This window comes from Mchenga conophoros, linkage group LG22 (assembly GCF_057382185.1).
Source record: "Mchenga conophoros isolate Kocher_MC1m ecotype Shallow Benthic linkage group LG22, M_conophoros_male_GT1.1, whole genome shotgun sequence".
NCBI classification, from domain to species: domain Eukaryota; kingdom Metazoa; phylum Chordata; class Actinopteri; order Cichliformes; family Cichlidae; genus Mchenga; species Mchenga conophoros.
The window spans coordinates 30,144,217-30,165,131 of NC_140546.1; the positions used below are offsets into that span (position 1 = coordinate 30,144,217).

At 39.3% G+C, this 20,915-nt stretch overlaps 1 protein-coding gene across 1 annotated transcript in view; it reads right to left on the bottom strand.

Annotated features, from left to right (window-relative positions):
* Positions 1-404: 404 nt before the first annotated feature.
* khdrbs3 (KH domain containing, RNA binding, signal transduction associated 3) overlaps positions 405-20,915 on the bottom strand; it is a 169,061-nt gene continuing 148,550 nt past the window's right edge. The window contains exons 8-9 of the mRNA XM_085261278.1: positions 7,364-7,416; positions 405-1,602 (exon numbers count right to left, since the gene is read on the bottom strand). Of these exons, the coding sequence (XP_085117404.1) occupies positions 1,511-1,602; positions 7,364-7,416 (145 nt within the window). The 3' untranslated portion in view covers positions 405-1,510. The remainder of the gene's footprint in view (positions 1,603-7,363; positions 7,417-20,915) is intronic.

Sequence of the window (20,915 nt, forward strand, 5' to 3'; positions counted from 1 at the left end):
CGCGATCAGCGCTTGCTTCCCAGCGAATTATGTGAGCAAACAGAGCGGATAGATTTTCAAGAGCGCCGATGCCGTTATCGCTAAATCCCCTAAATCTCAGTCGGAGATATTTCCTACGAAAAGCAGCACACAGAGTTCGAATACAAATAGGAAACTGTTGTTATCCGATCACCAAGGTCATCTGCTAGGTCACAAACAGCTGTATCCACTATTCGTATGTATTTTTTGGGAAGTTCATCTTGCCTATGCCGATATTTGACTTTACGGTGATAATCACTGTGGCTTACTACATTAAAAGGCTTGTGTGTGGTTGTAAATATTGCAAGCGTGTTTTTTTGTTTTTTTTTTAGTTTAAATTATAACGCTTTTTAATGAGTTCATAATTATTCTCTTTGACACAAGTATTTTCTTTCAAAATGTTTATTTAGCATCAACAAAGAGGGAAATATTAAAGGGCTTACATAAGCTTAAAATCAATATAGTGAACAAATCTCTAGATGGAAATGACTGCCAATTCACCAGCATGTGACCGAGCATCTTAAAACTCATTGTTATGCCTACACAGTCAGAGAAGTATATTGTTAAAAAGTCAAAAAAAAAAAAAAAATGACACCAAAATGACTTACTTAGATTGTCTAAAAAAAAATTTTTTTTAAAAATTCCACAAACATTAAAAAGCTCCTGGACTGTTTTGCAGCTCTGGTTGTGCAGTGTACATAGAGTATGCGCAGCTATTTATAGATGTACTTAAGTGGATGTTTGGGGGGCATAATCAATGAACACAACTACACAGGCTTTTCAGAATAAAACAGCTGACAATATCCACAGTTACACACCATGCTTTTATAAGCCCTTTAACACTAAATAACTATTATTTTACAAAAAAAGAGGAGGAAACAGCAATACAATATGTATACAGGATGTTTTTTTGTCTTTTTTTCAGTTTGTAAATCATTTACAAGGGACACAATTTCACCGATTACCCCTCAGAGAAAATATCTACAGAACTGCACTTTCCTAGAACTAAGCTACTACATTTTTAAGAGATCAACCACGCAGTTGAAGGTCTAAAGAATAGAGGGTGATAAATTAAGTTGCACTGGCAGCTGTGTAGAAACATTGTATCGAACACCTTACAGTGGCTCGCTAATCATTACCAAGTTAAATAGCTTGATACAATGTCATTCTTCACAATCACATAGCTGAGAGAGAAACTTAATGTACTATGAAGCTTTTTTCTTAATCTTATTGTCCAGTCGATTTCTCCTAGGGGGAAAGGATAGATTACCTAAATTGCTTCACACTTTTTATCCAGTGGGAGTATCTTTTTAGAATCAGGGGGATTCCACGTTTTTGTCTCATTCAGTGTCTCGCTATGATCACCGTTTGGTTTGGATTATTTTTTTGCGGTTTATGTTTTCAATTCTAAAAAGGTGGGAGCGTCCATAAAAAATCCATTACTTGGGGTTGTAACAGCCATGAGGACTCAGGTGCGGGTTGTATAAACAGTTCAATATCTTGAGTATGGCTGATCTCTGTACACTCCCTTGGTTGTTCGTGCTGACGGAGCCTTGCTGCGATTGTTTGCCCACTCTTCCTGACCTGATTAAGAAGAAAAGGAAAGAAACAGATGTGGAGTGATTACAGAGGCGTCGCACTTAAATCAATTTCAAGCTCTATGCAAATACTGTAAATATGCTCCCTTCCATGCAATTATTACAGCACAAAGTTAGCCGTGCTCTGGGTGTCTGGTATTGATGCTGCTGGTGAAAACAAAAAGCACTTTCATGCTGCGAGCACAAACAGCGACTCGCACCAAGAAGCTTGACTTTCACCTGGAAGTATTCATCACAGATAATTGAATGAGAGGATCAAATAGCTACTTGAAAAGAGCCCGTTTAGTGGCTCCTAGCAAAAAAGGTCACAATTACCATTAGCCCAAATCAGCCCAGTTCACCCGCTGGTACTGTCAATGTGAAAGTGCCAGTATCGATGGCACCCTTTGTCTGATCTTCAGCCAGCACTGAGACTTCCCTAGAGCTGGGCTCACAAAGGGATTTTTTTCCTTCTGTGTAAAGGCTCACTGTTGGCAGCACATAGCCAATACCCCTTAATTAAACCTGTCACCTCTCCACTGACAGTCACTTTGAAGAAACACACCAAGGTAACCTTGTGTTTTGAGAACATGGATGCACATCAACTCTGTTTATCTGTTTCCTTTGAACTGTCGTCCTCTTTTCAGTGTGCCGCAGCACCCCCCCGGGTTTTCAGCTTCATACGATGCTAGGAAACACTCTAATGAGCAGGAGGTGCTTAGTTCTTCCACTTGTGTGGTCAGAAAAGTTGGGAAAGTTTTAAAAACTTTGACTTATTGCCAAAAACGAAAAGATATGAGTTTACGATGCATTTGCTTTGCCTAATTAAGAAGTCACAAACTCCCAGCAAAGTCTTATTCTGCTTTAAAACACAAAAATATGCAACATAAGGTGATACATATAAATTATACATTTCAGTAATTAAAAAGTTGATCATGTCTTTGCAGTCAGTCACTAAAAAACCTGTTTGACTGGCCTTGGTAAAGTGGACAGTGAATACTCTTTTAGAAGCTTTCAAGAGAAGCTAAATTAAAGCAGACACACCTTCGTATTAACACAGTGTTTTCATCTTTTCACCCAGACTGTGAGGAATTTACAGACTGACATTAAACCCAGGACAACCAGACTTGTGTATTTACAGGTACACACAAAGGCCGCACATACATAATCAAAGAAGGATGGACCTTCACAGTACAGTAGCATGTATTAGCCCTGCTATCACGGAAATGTACTTTGCAGGAGACGTGACCTTGGCCCATTTCTCACTATATCTTGTCAAAAGCTGACACAGGATTGCTGAACATTATCTGAGATTTGTCTGAACTTTGCTGCGGTCGGAGTTATTGGCGACTCTTTCCAGACGCGATAAACTGCCTGTAAAGCCGAGAGCAACATTTTCAAGTTGTGCTGAGGTGACTGCAGAGACAGATGTTACTGTGGCACAAACATCACACATGCTTAAGTTAATTAGAAATGTTGGTGAAACTTCAGTGACTGGGCAGATGGAAGTGCAGGGATCAAAGATAAATACTGTATGATCCCATCGAGGTCATGGAAGAATCTTTGTATAACGAATTTTAGCCTGCTAAGAAGCTGCTGGATCCACCCAAATCCCTTTTCCATAAGCCACGTTTTTTTTATCCAGAATGTTTAAATGAATATATTTATTCCCCAATGCCTAAAGTATTGTGTTATTTTTGATTTTCTTGCATTTGTTTGCATCTCTACTTTATGCCAGCACACAACACAATCTAAACAAGCCATGTTGACTTTCTCAAAGACATTTCTTCCATGAAACACAATTTAATATGTAACAGGCTTTCATTTAATCTGCTTTCTTCATAATGCCAGCACAGTAGCAAGTAATCTGCCAGTGCAGCATCTGTCATTTCCCTCTTTTCAGAGCTGTAAAACATGTGTGTATAAACACAATCCGTTCCCAGGTCAGCTCCCTTCTTTGCACTGCAGTTAAAGTTACTGTTGTTGAACATTTAAGTACTCCAAATCCAGTGTTATCTCCTAAGCTAACAACTCGCCTGGCACTGTATGAAGTACAAACAGAAACCAAACACAGTTGCACAGTAACCCTGCTATCAGTAGCTGGTGTTTTATAGGTGTAGTTAAAGGTGGTGCGGACAGGTACAGTTTTTTTTAGTTTTCTCATTAGTTTTGTTTGCCTCAGATTGGGAACCTCACCGAGGTGTGTCCCGCCTCTTGCCCTCTGGTAGATGACTCTGATAAGGACAAGCGGAAGAGGACGGCTGAATAGTTTTGCAAGTTCACAAAATCTTTTCTGTTTTCCACAATATTCTCTTTCTTGGCTGCAGTTAATGAAAAAATATTTTACCACCTAGTTTTAGCTTTAAGCAGTTTTAGGTAGCTATAATAACCTTAGTGACATATGATTCATATAGCCATATACGCTCAAATGTGTTTGAGTGAGAGTGATAGAAGATCCTTTTCACTGGAGCAGATTTGTAGAAAACAATGAATTTAGTAAAAAGTGAGTCTTTATAATGCTTGTTGTTAAGGATCTCCCAATAACTGGGACTCTGTAATGCTATTATGAACTATTTTAACTGAAGACTTTCTGATTCTTATAGGTACAACATTTTTAAACTACAATCTAATGTTAAAAATGTTTAATAATTGTATCAATACCTGTTTTGTCTTTGCTGTATTTGCTATTGTTACAAAGTCTTTTGTCCTCTTTTCTTAATCTAAAAAAAACCAAAACAGATTTTTGAACTCACTGATAATGTTACCTGCATAAATAATACTTTTTCTAGGTTTCAAAATGTTATGAATATTTATTAATGCACTGTTACATATTAATTGATGCTTCTTAACATATGGTGCTAGCTAGTGTTTTATTATGACTTTAATTTGCATATATGTGTGTGTGTGTTTGCAGAGCCGCATATGCTAAAGAGCATGCGGCTCTTTAGTCCTTATAGTGCGGCTCAGCGTGGTTTGGGAAAATTAAATTTTTTTAAAGTAATTAGCTGAAGTGTAATTTATTTATGTTAGTTCTTTTTTAACTTGTAGTTCTAAATTGGAAGATTATTGTGATATTGAAATATAAAAATACAATTATATTCTATTATTTTTTCATCGCTCAAAATAAGCGTCACACTCGCGGAAGCCGGTGTACCCGCCGAAACTTTCAACCCCAGGTAGGCCAATTATGGGTCTTCAGATAAGATAAGATAAGATAAGATAACCTTTATTAGTCCCACACGTGGGAAATTTGTTTTGTCACAGCAGGAAGTGGACAGTGCAAAAGTTATGACGCAAAAATTAGAATACAATAAGAATAAATACAGTACACAGCTGTACAGAATAGAATAAAATAATATACTATATACAGTAGAATAAAATAGAATAAAAATATACAATAAGATAAAAATAGAATACGAATGCTATATACAACTGAGTAAAAATACAACGATGCCAGAAAAGATTATTGCACTTAGTGTTATTGCACATGTGTGGATGTGTGTGTTTGTTCAGTTAAAGTCTTTGTTGTGGAGTCTGACAGCAGTGGGGAGGAAAGACCTGCGAAATCTCTCCGTCCCACACCGTGGGTGCCGCAGTCTCCCACTGAAGGAGCTGCTCAGTGCTGTCACAGTCTGCTGCATGGGGTGGGAGACGTTGTCCAACAGGGATGACAGCTTAGCCGCCGTTCTCCTGTCACTCACCACCTCCACTGGGTCCAGAGGGCATCCTAGAACAGAGCTGGCCCTTCGGATCACCCTGTTCAGTCTCTTCCTGTCCCCAGCAGAGATGCTGCCGCCCCAGCAGACCACACCGTAAAAGATAGCAGAAGCCACCACAGAGTCATAGAAGGTCTTCAGGAGTGGGCCCTCCACCCCAAACGACCTGAGTCTCCGCAGCAGGTACAGCCTGCTCTGCCCTTTCCTGTAGAGGGCGTCTGAGTTATGAGTCCAGTCCAGTCTATTGTTCAGATGAACACCAAGGTACCTGTAGCTGTCCACAGCCTCAATGTCCATACCCTGGATGTTCAGTGGTTGCAGTGGAGAATGCTTGTGCCTGCGGAAGTCTACCACCAGCTCCTTGGTTTTACTGGCGTTGATCTGGAGGTAGTTCAGCTGGCACCAGATCCACATAATGTCAGCAGCTCCACCGAACTATGTTAAAACAAACACCGCTCACGCCTCACAGATGACAGCTTACAGTCCTGCGTAAAGATGAAAGTGACTTCGTACAGCCCCGATTTGCAGACGCTGTGCGCAGAGGTTTGGGACCAGAAGTCTTATTGTAAACATATCACGGCAGACCCGACGCTGTTTCCATGAACATGCTTTTCAGCATCTCTTTATTGACCACTTTTCACACACAGTTGCTGTATGCATACAGCCGGCTGTAGCTTTTCAGCTCAGAGCTCACACCAACACAACAGCATAGAGAGCACAGACGTTAAGGCGGCGAGGCGTGATTGCGGGTGCTGCTCAGGTGAGTCCGCCTCCCCAGAAGCGGCGCTGCAGACCATGCCCCGCCACACACATTAACCAGGTAAAATACATATTTAGGCAGAATTTTGCAAATATCTATTTTTCATCTTTTAGCAGCATAGAGCTTTTTTCCAATTATTTTTTAAAAGTCAGGTCAAGGCTCCAAAAGCCCAAAGACGATATAAATGTTTTTGTTTGCTACATGGATCATTTTAGTTCAGCTGGGTGTCTTTCTTTTTGTTATATTTCTTTAAGAGTTCAAAATGTGTCAGTTACATAAATAAAATGTAATTTTCTCATTAGCACTTCAAGGATTTCATAAGCAACACCTTAGTTGCATTAAGGTAAACACCACACAAAAGCATAAAGGTAAAAAACAATATATACAGTGTTATCTTCATTTTAGATGTCAAAAAGTATTTGCAGCTCCCAGTGTTTTTGTTTGCGTGGGAACCGGGTCCAAATGGCTCTTTGGGTTGAAAGGTTGCTGACCCCTGCACTAGGATGATGTTGGAGTAAATGTGCAGTCATATTCGTTGTGTTCCCACTAGTGCTGTCAGCGTTAATCTCGTTAAAATGACACTAAGGCCATAACGCGGCAAATCTCCGTTAATGAGTTACCGCGTATTGCCTCGAGCGTGGAGCTGGACGGCGTTAACGAGCTAACTGTGCTAACGCACTAGTTCCCACCAATTGAGCATTGCGTGGCACATCTGACATACTGTTTTACTTTTGACCCTGATGCTTAACACCAGGGTCATGCTTCACATGAAAACCAAGATTGTTCCAATCGCCAGATCTGAATGAGGGTGGGGGAGGATATATATATATACACACACACACACACACACACACACACACACACACACACACACACACATACATATACATATATACACACACACACACACACACACACATTTTCTCTTCAGAAGTACAGGAATCACTCTTGGAGCATTTGTGGTTAGTTCTAGAGGCTAAAAATTTAAAATTTGTGTAATATTTCCTGTAAGACAAGAACATAAAATTAAAAATTACATTTAGTGCTGTTTGGTCCTTTGTCATTGCCTAATTCTCTAAATGAAGTCTGGAAGGTCTGATTTATTAGAATTCAATACACTTTACAATTCAAACTTTTCTCATCTTTAGGGCACAGGATTTTCGGGGTAGTGTGGCAACTGAGCTGAAGCCAGCAGGACAGAGTCAGCTAAAGAAAATTGACATTGTTCTGACAAATGAAACAAAAAATATTATGAAGAGAGTAAAAATACAAAAAAGAGGTCTGTAACTCACCGTATGAATCATATGATTCCCCACTGTGTCCGTATTCGTAGTAGTCATCTGAGCTGTAAAAACACAGAAAACAAAGGTGAACGTCAGTATGAGGAAAACAATACAATTATCAGCACAGAAAGAGAGAGCAGCTTATTTTTCCCGCAAGTGTAGGACATCAAAGTCACGTTCATCGGAAGGCAATCATGTCTAATTCAAGCAGCGAGAGTAAAGGTTTTTGTTTTCTTTACATACGTGTACTCGGTTGGAAATGAAAGTATAAAACAAAAACAAAGAGCAAACAAGAGGCAGCTTTCAATCACTCAAAAGTTGGACCACATTTGCAGTTCTGCAAAGCAATTTTCTCCACAAGCTTCCAGTTTCATATCACTGCATATGGAGATCTATGAGAGGTGGCAACTTTAATGAAAAATAAAAAGATGGGGAGGCAAGTTGCATGGCGGTTTATTTCTTGTTTATTTATTTATTTATTTATTTGCGGCTGCCAGTGAGATGCTGACAGAACAATCCTGCGTCAGTATCATTCAGTAACAGCGCTATCATTCAAGAGAGGCAATTCATCATAAGGCTGCCACTGAGCCGACACCAGCCATCACAGCTGGGTCCTCTCCGCCTGCCTGTCACTCAGTCTGTCAGCGACAGCAGCACCTCTCTGCTCTCCAGATTAGAGAGCTGAAAGCACCAGCCAAAGCACCAATACACCACATCAACACTGTCTGACTGGTGAGGGCAAAGAGGTGACAGTAATGACACACCAGAGTGGAAGTAACAAATTCTCATTTTACTCTTGTTACTGTACTGGGGAAGCTTTGTGGCATTAACTAAAAAAGCCACAGTCCAGGAGGTTGAATCAGTCCGATCCAATATCAAATTACACCAAAGTTGGCAGAATTTAAGAATGTCGGGTTCCTGAAATTTAGTCTACTTTCACTGTGCTGTATCTACTTAACAAAAGCATAAAGTTAAATATTAACTCAATGTGTCACGATGAGTTGTGTGGCTGTCGGTGGCTGGACCCACGTGCAGGACTCGGAGACAAAACATTAACTTAAACGACGGCTTTATTTGCTGGAGAGTCACCTTCGGACGATACATAAACAACAACTTAAACTAACTAGACAGGAGATGCTGAAGGTAGACGACCATGGATACACACACAACAAACGTGGAGGACGCAACAACTGGCAGGGAAAAACACAGGGCTTAAATACATACTGAGGTGATTAGGGAATGTGAAACAGGAGGAGAGCACAGCTGGGACTCATCAGACATGACAAGACAAGGGGAGGCAAAACTCAACACATTGACATAGTACACAGACTTTCAAAGTAAAACAGGAAACTGAACAGACGAGGACTAAACTAGGGGATACAGTGACAGAAATCAAACCCAAGAGAATCAAAACACATCATGAAAACAAAGATAACTAATACAAACAGAAAAACACAGAGCCCACAGACTCAGGACCGTGACACAATGAATCTTTGAATAAAATGAAGACACAACCCTTTGTGTTGCTCTAATTAATAAGTTGTTCTTTCCTAAAATAACATAAAGCCATGTACAAGAAATTCAAACTAAATGATTTTTGTGATTATATAAAGCATCTTTCATGGATTCCAGTTTGTAGAAAATGAAACTTTATCTCCATGCACTTTAGAGAGGGATTAAGTTAATGCGCTGCTGGATGCTAAATCTTTGCTAAATGTTGTCATTTTAATGATGCTAGCAAGTTATACAGTTAACATGAAACTGCACACTTGGACTGTATGCAAAAGCCACAGTGATGTCACCCAGGGTGACCAGGTCCTTAACAGACCACCTTCAGCACATCATTTAAGGGGTCATTTTAACACGTTTAGCATTTAAAAATTATAAAACTGTTCAAATTAACCCCACAGTCCCTTATTTCGCAACTTTTCCTACAATGGGTTTATACATGAGAGTGAACTTTACAGTGTTTTGGATTTTAAAAAATAATAATGTAAGCATTGACACTTAAAAGCAATCAAATCAAAGTAAAAAAAACAAACAACTTTAGTCTTTTTTTTTTCACTGCAAAATGAGATTATCTGGTTTGGAAAATTAATCAATTCAATTTAATCCAACTTTATTTATATACTGTCAAATCACAACAACAGTCACCTCAAGGTACTTTAAGGTAACATTGATCTGAATAAGTGAAGGGTGAAATCTGGAGTAGGGCAGCAGAATCAGATGGGTTTCAACTGATGAGGTGAAGAGCTGCAGACTGGTCTATGTACGTAACTAATAACTGTGTGGCCTATCTAAAAATGTAGCCTATGACTGGTTATGAGTGATTTGTTTTTTATACTTTTTTATTTTAGTATAACGATGACACATTATCCAAAATTCATTTTTTACTTTTCCATTGCATCCTAACATAAGATGACTACATTTTTTTATCCGTCGTTTAGTAGTGGATTCCTACATCTATACAATTTTCTGTCACAGAGGGAGATGAGGGCAGCCATGTGCTGGATTAGTTAACCTACTAGAATTTATAGTGCCTCCTAGCAAAGGAGTGTTGCAACAATGCCCAGTCAACTAGTAACAGTGGTAAAATATCCAATATGATTGGCCCTTTAAATGAAATCAGATCAACAAAATGACTGTCCTGCATGAGGATGCAGAAGCATCATTTTAAGAGCACTGAAGTGACTCAACGAGACATGAGACAGCTCCCTAAAGAGAGTTGTGCCTTAAGTAAGGCTTAGCATAAATTTTAAACACTTCATTATTCAGCAATAAACAATGCTAAGCCAGCAGAGGCAAACAAGGCAGTTCCCCAGCACCAATGTTGTCTTCCTCTGAGAAGCGAGGCCAGCCGCCAGGGTTTGCAGCTAGCCCTCGTGGCTGAGGCGCCACCGCACATCCGCCATGGATGTCAGGTCACGGGAATATCTACCAAGAGGGAGAAGATGCGGAGAATGCATTTTTTTTTTTTGGCTTGTCATGCTGTGTATCCTGAGACAAGATTTGACAGGCAACCCAGTAATTAGATTTTACTCTATGCTAAAATGTGTTCCAGAGAGGCTGCTATCAAAATATACATCATTTTATGACTTAGAGAAAATCAATTTGTCACAATTCCCTGGTGCTTGCAGACTTATTGTTTAGGATGTAAAATATTGGGTTATTTTGCGCCTTCATGTATAGCCAGGTCACATTAAGCAATAAATTTTTTTTTACAAAAACCAAGATGCTACATAACACAACTAAAACTAAACAAAATTATGTGACCTAAGAGATAGATAGATATATATATATATATATATATATATATGTATATATATATATATATACACACACACACATACACACACCCTTTTCCATTTAACTCTTTAAGTCTCTTTGTAGCTAATAGTCAAAAGCACCTATAGAAGGACCTGCTTCGCTGGAAGCTGCCAGTGCAGAGCTGCTCTGTGCACAAAGGAGAGCAGTACAACAGGAGCTGTTAGGCGCCTCTAATTTCTGAGGTGACATTTTGTCGATATTGCTACACAACTTCTCTCCTTAGTTACTGTCTCTCCTCAGTTATATTGGCCAGAGTCCTAAAATGCATCATGAAGGTCAAAGATAAAAAAAATAAAAACAATTCTCCTTTATGAAGCCAAACACTCCTTTGATGCCCTGCAGTGCATAAAACATTTTTCATTAAACTGGACCAATTACACTCATTTCTAAGCCCATGTTTAAAAAATTGTGACTAAAAGCACACTGTTCCCTATTAACAGTCTGGCGAAGGAGGCTGACTACTCAGCCTTTCAGTTTAGACTGGAACACTCCTCATTCACCTCTTTGGGTATTCAAATCACAGACACTTATCAGTAAAACAAAATGTTACCCCTTTATTAGAGAAAACAAAATTGGATTTGGCACGCTGGTCAGTATTACCCATCTCTCTTGCTGGGCGGGTCAACACAATTAAAATGGTAGTCTTGCCTCGATTCATGTACCTCTTCCAGATGATACCCCTTTTTCTTCCTAAAACCTTTTTCAGGGAGGGCAGAGGGCCGCCTTGGTCCACTATGGAGCTAGACGGTAATCTCACCATATCCCCTGTTGCAATAATGTGTTCAGGTCTACCAGTCAGTCGCAATGTTAATTTTAAAAATCCTGTGGTTAAGAACTCTCTCAATGTCTGGTTTCAGTGTCGACGACATTTCGGGCTGAGGCGGTCACTTGTCTGCTCCCCTATTGCGTCAAATCGCTCAGAGCGATGCAGGGTTCAAGGTTTGGTAGAGCAGAGGAATTATCTGCTTCTCTGATCTGTTTGTTAAAGGGTCATTTTTATCCTTTGAAACATTATCTAAAGATTTTGGAATCCCGAAGAACCACTTCTTTAGATACTTACAAGCGCGTAGCTTTGCAGTTAAACACTTCACTTCTTATCCAAGTCTACCTAATGACTGTCCACTTGAGGATTGTCTGCAATTTTATTCTATGGCTAGAGGCCACATCTCTCAAATATATAGCACATTGCAGCATATAAAGGCAGACTCTGTGTCCAAAGCCAGAAATGCCTGGGAGCTGGACTTAAACCTCCAGATCCCAGACGACCTATGGGATCTTAGTGTTAGCAAGATCCATGAATCCTCAATCTGTATACGGCATTGTTTAATACAGTTTAAAATTCTTCACCGGGCGTACCTAACCAAAGCTAAACTAGTCAAAATATACAATACCTCTGATGATAGATGTTCAAGGTGCAAGCAATCACCCGCCAATATTAGCCATATGTTCTGGACCTGCTCTGATTTGAACCGGTTCTGGGAATTAGTTTTTAAAGCTCTTTCATATGTGTGTGGGAAAACAATTCTCGGATCCTAATCCGATGACAGCAGTCTTTGGTGTACTCCGAAACCAACACGGGATAACTTCTTATCAAATGAATGCAGTGGCTTTCTCATCTCTCCTGGCACGTAGGCTAATTCTTCTTAAATGGAAGGATTCAGGTCCGCCAGTGTTTGTTCAGTGGGTGAGAGAGGTGATGAGGTGCTTGCAGATAGAGCATTTGAGATACAATTTGAGAGGGTCTCAAAGTAAATACTACAAAACCTGGTAATCCTTTGTTGAATATGTGGAGAAGTTGTCATTTACTGAAGTATGATGTAATACTGCTTTTATCTGTGTTTGGGTTTTTTTTCTCTTTCTTTCTTTAAAGCCACCTACTATCTGTAGCAAGCAAAAAAGAACTGCGCACAATGCAGCCCCGCCTTTTATTTATGTATTTATTTTATTCTATTTTTGTTTGTTTTGTTTTTTTTTGGTGGGTTTTGTTTTTTGGGTTATTTTTTGGGTTATTTTTTGTTTGTTTGTTTGTTTGCTGTTGTTTTTTTTGCCTTGTTCACGTGATAGTACTTTTTTTTTTTGTATGTGCCCATAGATTACACATTTTCCTGCATCCAACTGGTTTGCCACTGCGTGGCGTAACCAGTTTCACAATGGCAGTGTTTGTAATCGCAATTCGAATGATATTTTTCAGTACTTTTGTCATATTGGAAAAATTATAAATAAAGTTGTCAAAAAAAAAAATTGTATTCTATCAGAGAATCTTGGTTTGAATCATTAAACTAAAAAGCCCTCATTGGGCCTTTTTGCCACTCAGTTCATCCACCTATCTAAAACAAGCAATTTAAGCACTCTATTCTTTAAGTCATCTTTGTTCTTACTGGCTACCCTATGCAAAGAAAATATCTGGCATTAGTATTTAAAATTATGAGTGTTTTTAGTATTTTTTACAGATGATTTCGATGATTTCACTGCAAATTGTAAAACACATAACACAAAACCTAACATATCGAAATAATTTAATAATTATAGAGGAAGAAAATTATGGTTGAAAATAAATTTTGAATAACAGAATTGCTAGAATGAAAAATAAAAACAGAGCTCCCATATCTGAAACAGACTAAACTGCTTATTGTCAACATTTCAAAATTACAACAAACTGAGAAGCACGTTTTAATAAATTAAATGTTGTAAAAATAGAGCAGTTAAAGTTCATCTCTTGTCCACCTCTGCCACCGGACCTGCAGCCTCACTCCATCCATCATCACCACTGCTCCGCCTCAGTATTCAGCCCTCCAGCTCTGCTCCTCAGGCCTGAAACCCATCTGATTTAGCTGCTCTTCTCCACATTTCTCTCTTTATTTACTTAGATGAGTCCTCGACACTCTGGACTCTCTGCTGAGGTCAGCTATGGTTACCCTGCTGCTCTGCACAGCCAGTTCTCCACATGTCCAGTCACACGCTCTGGCCCACTCTTCTCTGCTTTGTCCATAAACATTTGTTTGCTTTATATGCTTTTGTCCTGTAACTAAGGTTTGGTGATATATCCTCAAAATTATATTGCAATATCTCATAAAAATGTGTGATAACAGAAAAGAAAATACTGAACATTTATTGATGTCTGGAATGTATAAGTGTAGGTAAATGAGTGGCGTTCTCTATCCCGTTTTTCTGCAGTCAGTAGTATTCAATAGAGTGTGACTCTATTAAAACAACTATAACAAACTTAAATTTAAAACTCATCAGGAGCATGCACAATGGTGTCATATGAAAAAAGTGAAAGATATTTTCTACCAAGGATGTTGTGTGTTAAGGTTTTTCACCAGCTGCTTTAAGCTCTTCTTTTCCACAATGTAACCGAATCAGAAATTATTATCCACCTTTGAATCCATCATATGGAGTACAGTTAGCGACTGGAGCTTATGATGCTCGTTTGTTTTTTTTACCTATGTTTGCCTCAAGTGCTGAAACGGGCTTGTTGTTTCTATCTTTAGTTTTCTTGCATATTTTCTACTTTACTCTATTGGAGGCTGTTAAAGTTGCTCCTTTTTAGGCACATTTACATACTGCAAAAATTTGTACTGGTATTACTGCAGATGATATGATATGGCAGAGCCCTAACTGCTATCGACTCCTTCACCACCTGTATGCACTTGCCTGTTAAATGCAGTTCACCCCAAAATGCAGCAAATACTAAACAAAGTTATAGATGATACAGGCTCCTTTTTATTCTATTGTATTGATATATGTATCTTTCACATAATACGATTTAGTTCAATGTACTTTATACACTGATATATCTACACAGTATAAATTCACCATAATGTAGGGTACAGGGACCATACAAATGCACTCTTTGTCAAAATGCAAGCTATTAAATTCCAAGACTTGGTGAAGCTTAAATCAGCGCAAATAATGTATAAAGTCAGAAATAAATTGCTTCCCAAAGAAATCTGTAAATTGTTCATAGAAAGAGAAGGTGGGTATAACTTAAGAGGGAAATGGAATTTAAAAATACAAAGTGCTAGAACAACTTTAAGAACTATGTCAATCTCAATTGCAGGAGTTAAATTATGGAACAGTCTAACAGAAGAAATAAAAGACAGTCAAAACATAAAACAGTTTAAAGTAAAATATAAAAACCTAATTTTAAATAAGTATAAGAATGAAGAAAACGGGGTTAACCCAGGATGGTAATGTTGCTGGTAATGGTGTTGCGGTTCTTTTTTGGTTGTTTTTTTGTTTTGTTTTGTTTTGTTGTTTTTCCATAACTTGTGTATCTGCAAATATACACATTCTGTATTTTTCATATGAAAGAAACTATACTGTGGTGGGGCTTGCTAATTTCTTGTTTTTGATTTATGTATGTTATGTTTTGTTTTACTTCATATGTTTATATGTTTCATATGTTGTTTGTTTAATTTAAGACAAAAAAAAATTAAATGAATGAGAGGTAAAACTTGAGGGGGTAGGGACAAATAAGTAAATACTTCAGCCTACTCCTTTTCAAACAAATAATGGAATGATATTTTGTAATGATTGTGAAGGCACATGTTTGAAATGTTTGAAATAAAAATGAACTGAACTGAACCATCGCTGACGCATCAGACGCACACAGCTGGAGGCATTAACACAAGCATGAGATGAAGTACCTGGGGTGGATCTCAGTCGAGATATCACCCTGTCGTAGGTGTAAAAGCGCTTTGACTTTCTTAATAGGACAGCTTTTGATTTGACATTCATTAGCAGAAGGCGTATGCTGCTTTGTGTGTCCCCAAACTTCACTGCCCTGAAAAGCAGGAAAGAAAGAGCCCATCTGTCTGAAGCACAAGCATGAACCCTGAGAGGCAAAAACAACACCTATTAGATAAGTGTGTCTCTTTGTGTCTCATTGATCAGGCATCTGAATCTAGGCCTGCATTTCCACTGGTAAAGACCCTTCCTCTCCTCTTCACATCTGTCATCTCTGTAAATGCTTCATCTTAAGCACTGATGTTGCTGTTCCTGGGCACTACGAAACAGATGGCAGTGTTAAATCTGAATGATGTAGTACACGTCCCTTGTGGACTTTGTTTTCTTCCATCGCCATTAGTCTTCCAGTCCGCTGTGATAAATTTGAGGAAATCTAGTAGGACATTACAAGGGGCTGTACAGATAATACGCAGCGGTCTGATGTGGAGAGAGGTTGCCTTTCTACCGTTAACCTAGTTCCTGCATATTGCACACTCTAACTGATCATGACTGGGACTCCTAAAGCAAAAAGTGCTTCCTTGATGCTCCCCGTGTAATCATGTTTTTCATTCATTCTTGGCACAAGGCTGAAAAGCAAAATGCTGATGAAAAATGTCCCACGCTGAATGCGCTGATTATACCGGCTGAGTGATTTTCACAGACAACACAACAATGAAAATAAGACGGGCAGAAGGAAAGTGGAACAACCTTTTTTCCCCCACCATTTTGTATGAAATGAGGCTCACATAATTTCAAATGAAAACCTTCGTTATAGATACACTGGTGATTGCTCAGCGTGCTGACTGATTGCAAAGCTATCTCCACTGCTGACCCCCTGCCGCAGAGTCACAAAGAGGGACAAAATGGCCTACGGCAAAGATTTGACTTTCCAACGAAGTCTTCTTTCGAGCTTGCCTCTTTTTTGGAAACTACAAGAACCCTCCTCCAAGGGAAACACTGCTCCAGTCAAGTCAGGCACTGTATTCTTTAAAATTCAACATGTTTTGAATGTTGCATTCTGAGCATCTGGACTCTGTGAAAGACTTTGTCTTATTTATGGAGCATTAAATTTACAACATGTGAGTTTTGGTCCTGAGACACAGAGTACTGTAAATCCCACCCTCCTTTCCCTCAGAAGGTGTAATTCCCACACCAGCACCTGTCACTTATGTTGACAAGCTGCCTACCTTGAAAAAAGCATTAGGTACCCAGCATCTGTGACGCCACCACAGGCGTTTCAGAAGCAGACAGCTAAGGCAGCCAATCTCTACTAAGAATAAAAAAAAAGAAAACACAAGTTTTCCTGTTTTACTAACTGTCTGCCTGAGGCCTCTGACACAACACGCAGACATCAAAGCGATAGCAATGACGAAGGCTGAATGATCAAACACATTGAGTCACTCCATGCAGTTAAAGACACTGTAAAGACTGTAGGTGAGACCAAGTGGCTGCTGACATGCATATCATTCGGGGCCTTTGCGAATGCATGAGTTGCTAAGCTTGAGTTGTCAGCTTGTGGTTCTCCCGTGTTACAGAAAAAGTACAGGAAAGAAATTCCACTAAAATGGTAAAACCACTGAATAATGAGGTTAAATAACGAGACACCTGCCAAATCCTCTCTCCGGTGGGGTGGGACTAATGCCTGATTCAAACACAGAACAGAAACTCTGGGCATCAGTTGCCATAAATGCTCAATTATGGCCCAGTGACAGCAGATGGTCCAGAGCTGTGTTAGCGCCCTTTAGCTGGAAATGTACGACCTTTAAAAATACTTTTCCTCCCAGCAGTTTTAGTTGTGCTATCAGCGCGGCTCTAGGAAAGGCAACAACGGTCTCTGCATTAGTCGATCAGACCACCTCTCTGTTCTAGGCTGAAGTAACTCAACAATAAACAGCAGATTACTCTTATTTTCTGTTGTCTGTGAATGTTCTCAGTCTTCCAGGTCATCGTAGTCTATGGAGCTCAGAAAGAAAAGCGTCTGGACTTCTTTAGGTTTACCTGAAGACGTTTCACCTCTCAACCAAGAAGCTTCTTCAGTTCTAACAGCAATTGGTGGAGAGTCCCAGATTTTAAAACCTATGGGAGAGTCCCCAAGAGGGTCATGGACGCCCTAATGATCCTCTATCATTAGGTGTGAAAAACGGGTGTGGGTCACAATCAGCCAAGGTTTCGGGTGAACCCACTGTGAAACCTAACCCCACCGTGTCATGCGATTTACTGAGGTCAAATATTTTCTGTTCAGGCATTCATGGTTCACAATAACTATGGAAGATTTGTGAAATTCTGGGTTGATAAAAATGCTAAAAACGTGGTCAGTACCAATATTTTTTGTTGTTCATTCGTTCTCACTTTTGCCAGGAAAAAACAGAAATTCCCAATTTAATAAATACCTCATCTTTTTAAAAATCCTTTAGCTTCTTTAAACCATTTAAATGAGCACAAACTCACATTTCACATTTAGGAAACGTGATCCCAGACAAAAGAGCAACAAAACTGATGTTACACAACAGATAAACGAAATGCTGCTTTGTGCACCCCTGATATCTGTTTTTTTTTTTAGCCTTTTTTTTTTTGCCTGTCCCCTTTGGCTCTTTTGCCATCAGAATTGTTGTCTAAAGGCGAAGAAAGATGCCCAACGGATTTACTTTACCAAATTGACCATCCCAGCCTTGCCATAATGGTCCATTTGATTCACCTTTTATTGTTTATGTTATTTTCACTTGCTGAATACGGGACAGACTTGACTTGAATACGGGACAGACTTGACTTTCTTTAGCCATTTTTGCCACTGGATTATATCCACAACAGAAAAAGAATAACAATAATTACAAAAGTATACTTTTGTTGCCCACCCCAATCCCTTCCTGTGTTATATGCATTGTTAGTCGGATAAGACAGTTTATGGACTACGGATGGCTCTGAAAGTAATGCCCAATTCAACCTGCATTCCTTCTAAAAGCCAGAAAAAGATAAGCTGTATAAAAGTCTACAGAAAAAAAGGTTTTAGTTTGCTTAATCAATGCAGTCACTAAACACTTTTCTGATGAGTCCCAATTAGTATTATTGGAAGGCCGCTAAAGCAGGGTACACTTTAGTGCAGGTATATGAGGTAATTAACAAGTTGCTACCGTGCGACCACGCAGTCCCTTGTTGTTCACTTTCAAATTTGCACAGCACTGACGAGAAAATGCTCAGCTCAAGTCTTTAGTCAAATCTTGGACATTGTGGGGGGGTAGGGGAGGGTCGCCATCCACTGTGCGTGTTGGTGATGCAGATTGTTTTGGGTTTTTTTTTTTTAAGTAGTACTGTGAAACTTAGAAAAATGAGCCACTTTCCTGTGTTCCAGTTCCCGTCCGTCTCTTGTCTAAGGCTTGCTGTTGCTCCTCTGGGATGCGTCTGCCCTTTAAAGCATTGTCACAGATCTATCCTTGTGCCCACCGGCTTCCGGATCCATCCTACAATGTAGCATACTAAAGCAAGGTGCAAGGGAAGGTGCGAGGTGTCAGCAGGAGAAAGTCTCTGAGGTGCCGCATGTGAAATAATACTTTGATCACACCCGAGCTGCATGAAATCACCTCACCATGACCTCTCCAAGTGTCCAGCCAGCGCTGTGCCACAGCTGTCATCCTCCTCATTTCCCTACAGAGACGTGCCCTCCTCTCCACTAATAAAATTAAAGACCCTCTCCTCACAAGTACTCCCCCCCTTCAGCCTCCTTGACCGTACAGCTTGATTGGTAGCAGAGTGCTGCAGTTTTCAATGACTCTCCAGAGATAAAGCTGCCTCTCCAAAAAATGATGATAGCTCAGTGCTTTGTGTTGTATAAACACGGTAAGAGGAGGCTGTGATCTGGGAGCTTGCAGACCGACTGCCACGGCTGTCATGCTGAGGTAGCGTTTTGTGAGGTTCCCCCAGGCGTCAGCTCGTTTCTGAAAGATGTAAATGTCGTGAAATGTCTTCAGGGCATCTAAAAACAGCTTTTTAGCTCAAGTCTTATGTCTTAAGGTTGCGAGTGCCTTATTTGCCTTTCAAATTTAATTATGTCTAAATTACTCAGTTCTGGCTGTTCTGTATGACACAGAGTGTACAGTACAGTTACACAGGTTGTCTTGTTTCATTTGTCAGTGGCTACATTTTTTTTCCTTTGTAGACAGTAATGTGTGGTAGAACACTTTTATGCAAGTTAAACACGGCACAGAATGTTAAGATCTCTATCACTGCGGGGCGATGTCACACAGAGATGTAAAACAAGTGTCAGCATTCTGCATTTAAGCATAATGTTAAAGCCACTGTGTGCAGATTTTTTTATTTAAACAATCCAAAGCAGAAACATATAGTTGATGAGCCCTGTAACAATAACCACAGCAAACTAAAAAATTAAACCCATTAAAACGTTGTCGTTTTTCAAGTATTAATGCCAAAGATTTCACAGTTCCTCCCACTCTGTTAAGACCTGTAGCTGTTTTTCTTTGTTACTTTTAGAGGACATATAAAAATATTCCTGAATAAATATACATACCTGAATATTTTTAAGGAAATCCCTGTTATCATCTTGGATTCAGGTAAAGGGACAAAGTGGGTTTTTTTTTACCACTTTTGAGTTTTGTAACTTTAAAGCCTTCATAAAACACCTCCGGACACTTTTATAAGAAGATATTATGAAACTCTATCTTAATTTACTAATTTGATAAAAAGTGCTTAGTTACAGCTTTAACAAACTTTTTACCCTGGAAGCTAAACTTATACTACCATCTATGCTGTTGTGAAATTCAAATCTGGATTTTTTTAATGTAATTCCTCAAATATTAGCCAACCGTTCCCAGATCAAAACACTCCGAAATAAAGATTACACTCCACAAGACATTCCTGCCTTACTTTTTTCCACTTCAGTGGAACTCTAGACAAACTTGCAAATATAAATGCATGGTTTAATATCAGTTACAAATATATATATTAAAATAAAACACCTTTTAGCATCACTAAATCAACTAATTCTTCTTTTTGAAGTTCATTTTGATGATAATGTTCAAAAGTTTCCAGTTTGTGCATATCCGTGAAAAAGCATTAGCTAATCAAACATTGAACTGAGTGGTAGTTTGTGGTGGTAATGCACTGAGAAATGTGGCAATGGATCAGGCAAAGTAGAAAACTGCTAGCAAGAAAACAGGAATGTGAATGGATGGATGTATTAGAAGAGTCTGAAATTATATGGGGGGCGCCTATAGGGCACTTTGAAGAATGTGGATTATTACATAGCCGCAGGGTTCCAACTAGCAATTTTCAAGTAAACATTTAATCGTCACGCCGATCGTCACGAAATGCTTTGAGAGGCTGATTATGACCCACATCAAAGCCACCATCAGTGTCACAGAAGATGCCATCTCTTCTGTGGTTCACACCACCCTCACCCACCTGGAGCAGAAGAATTCCTATGTCCGTTTGCTCTTCGTGGACTTCTCATCCGCTTTCAATACAATTATCCCGCAGACACTTGTTGACAAATGAC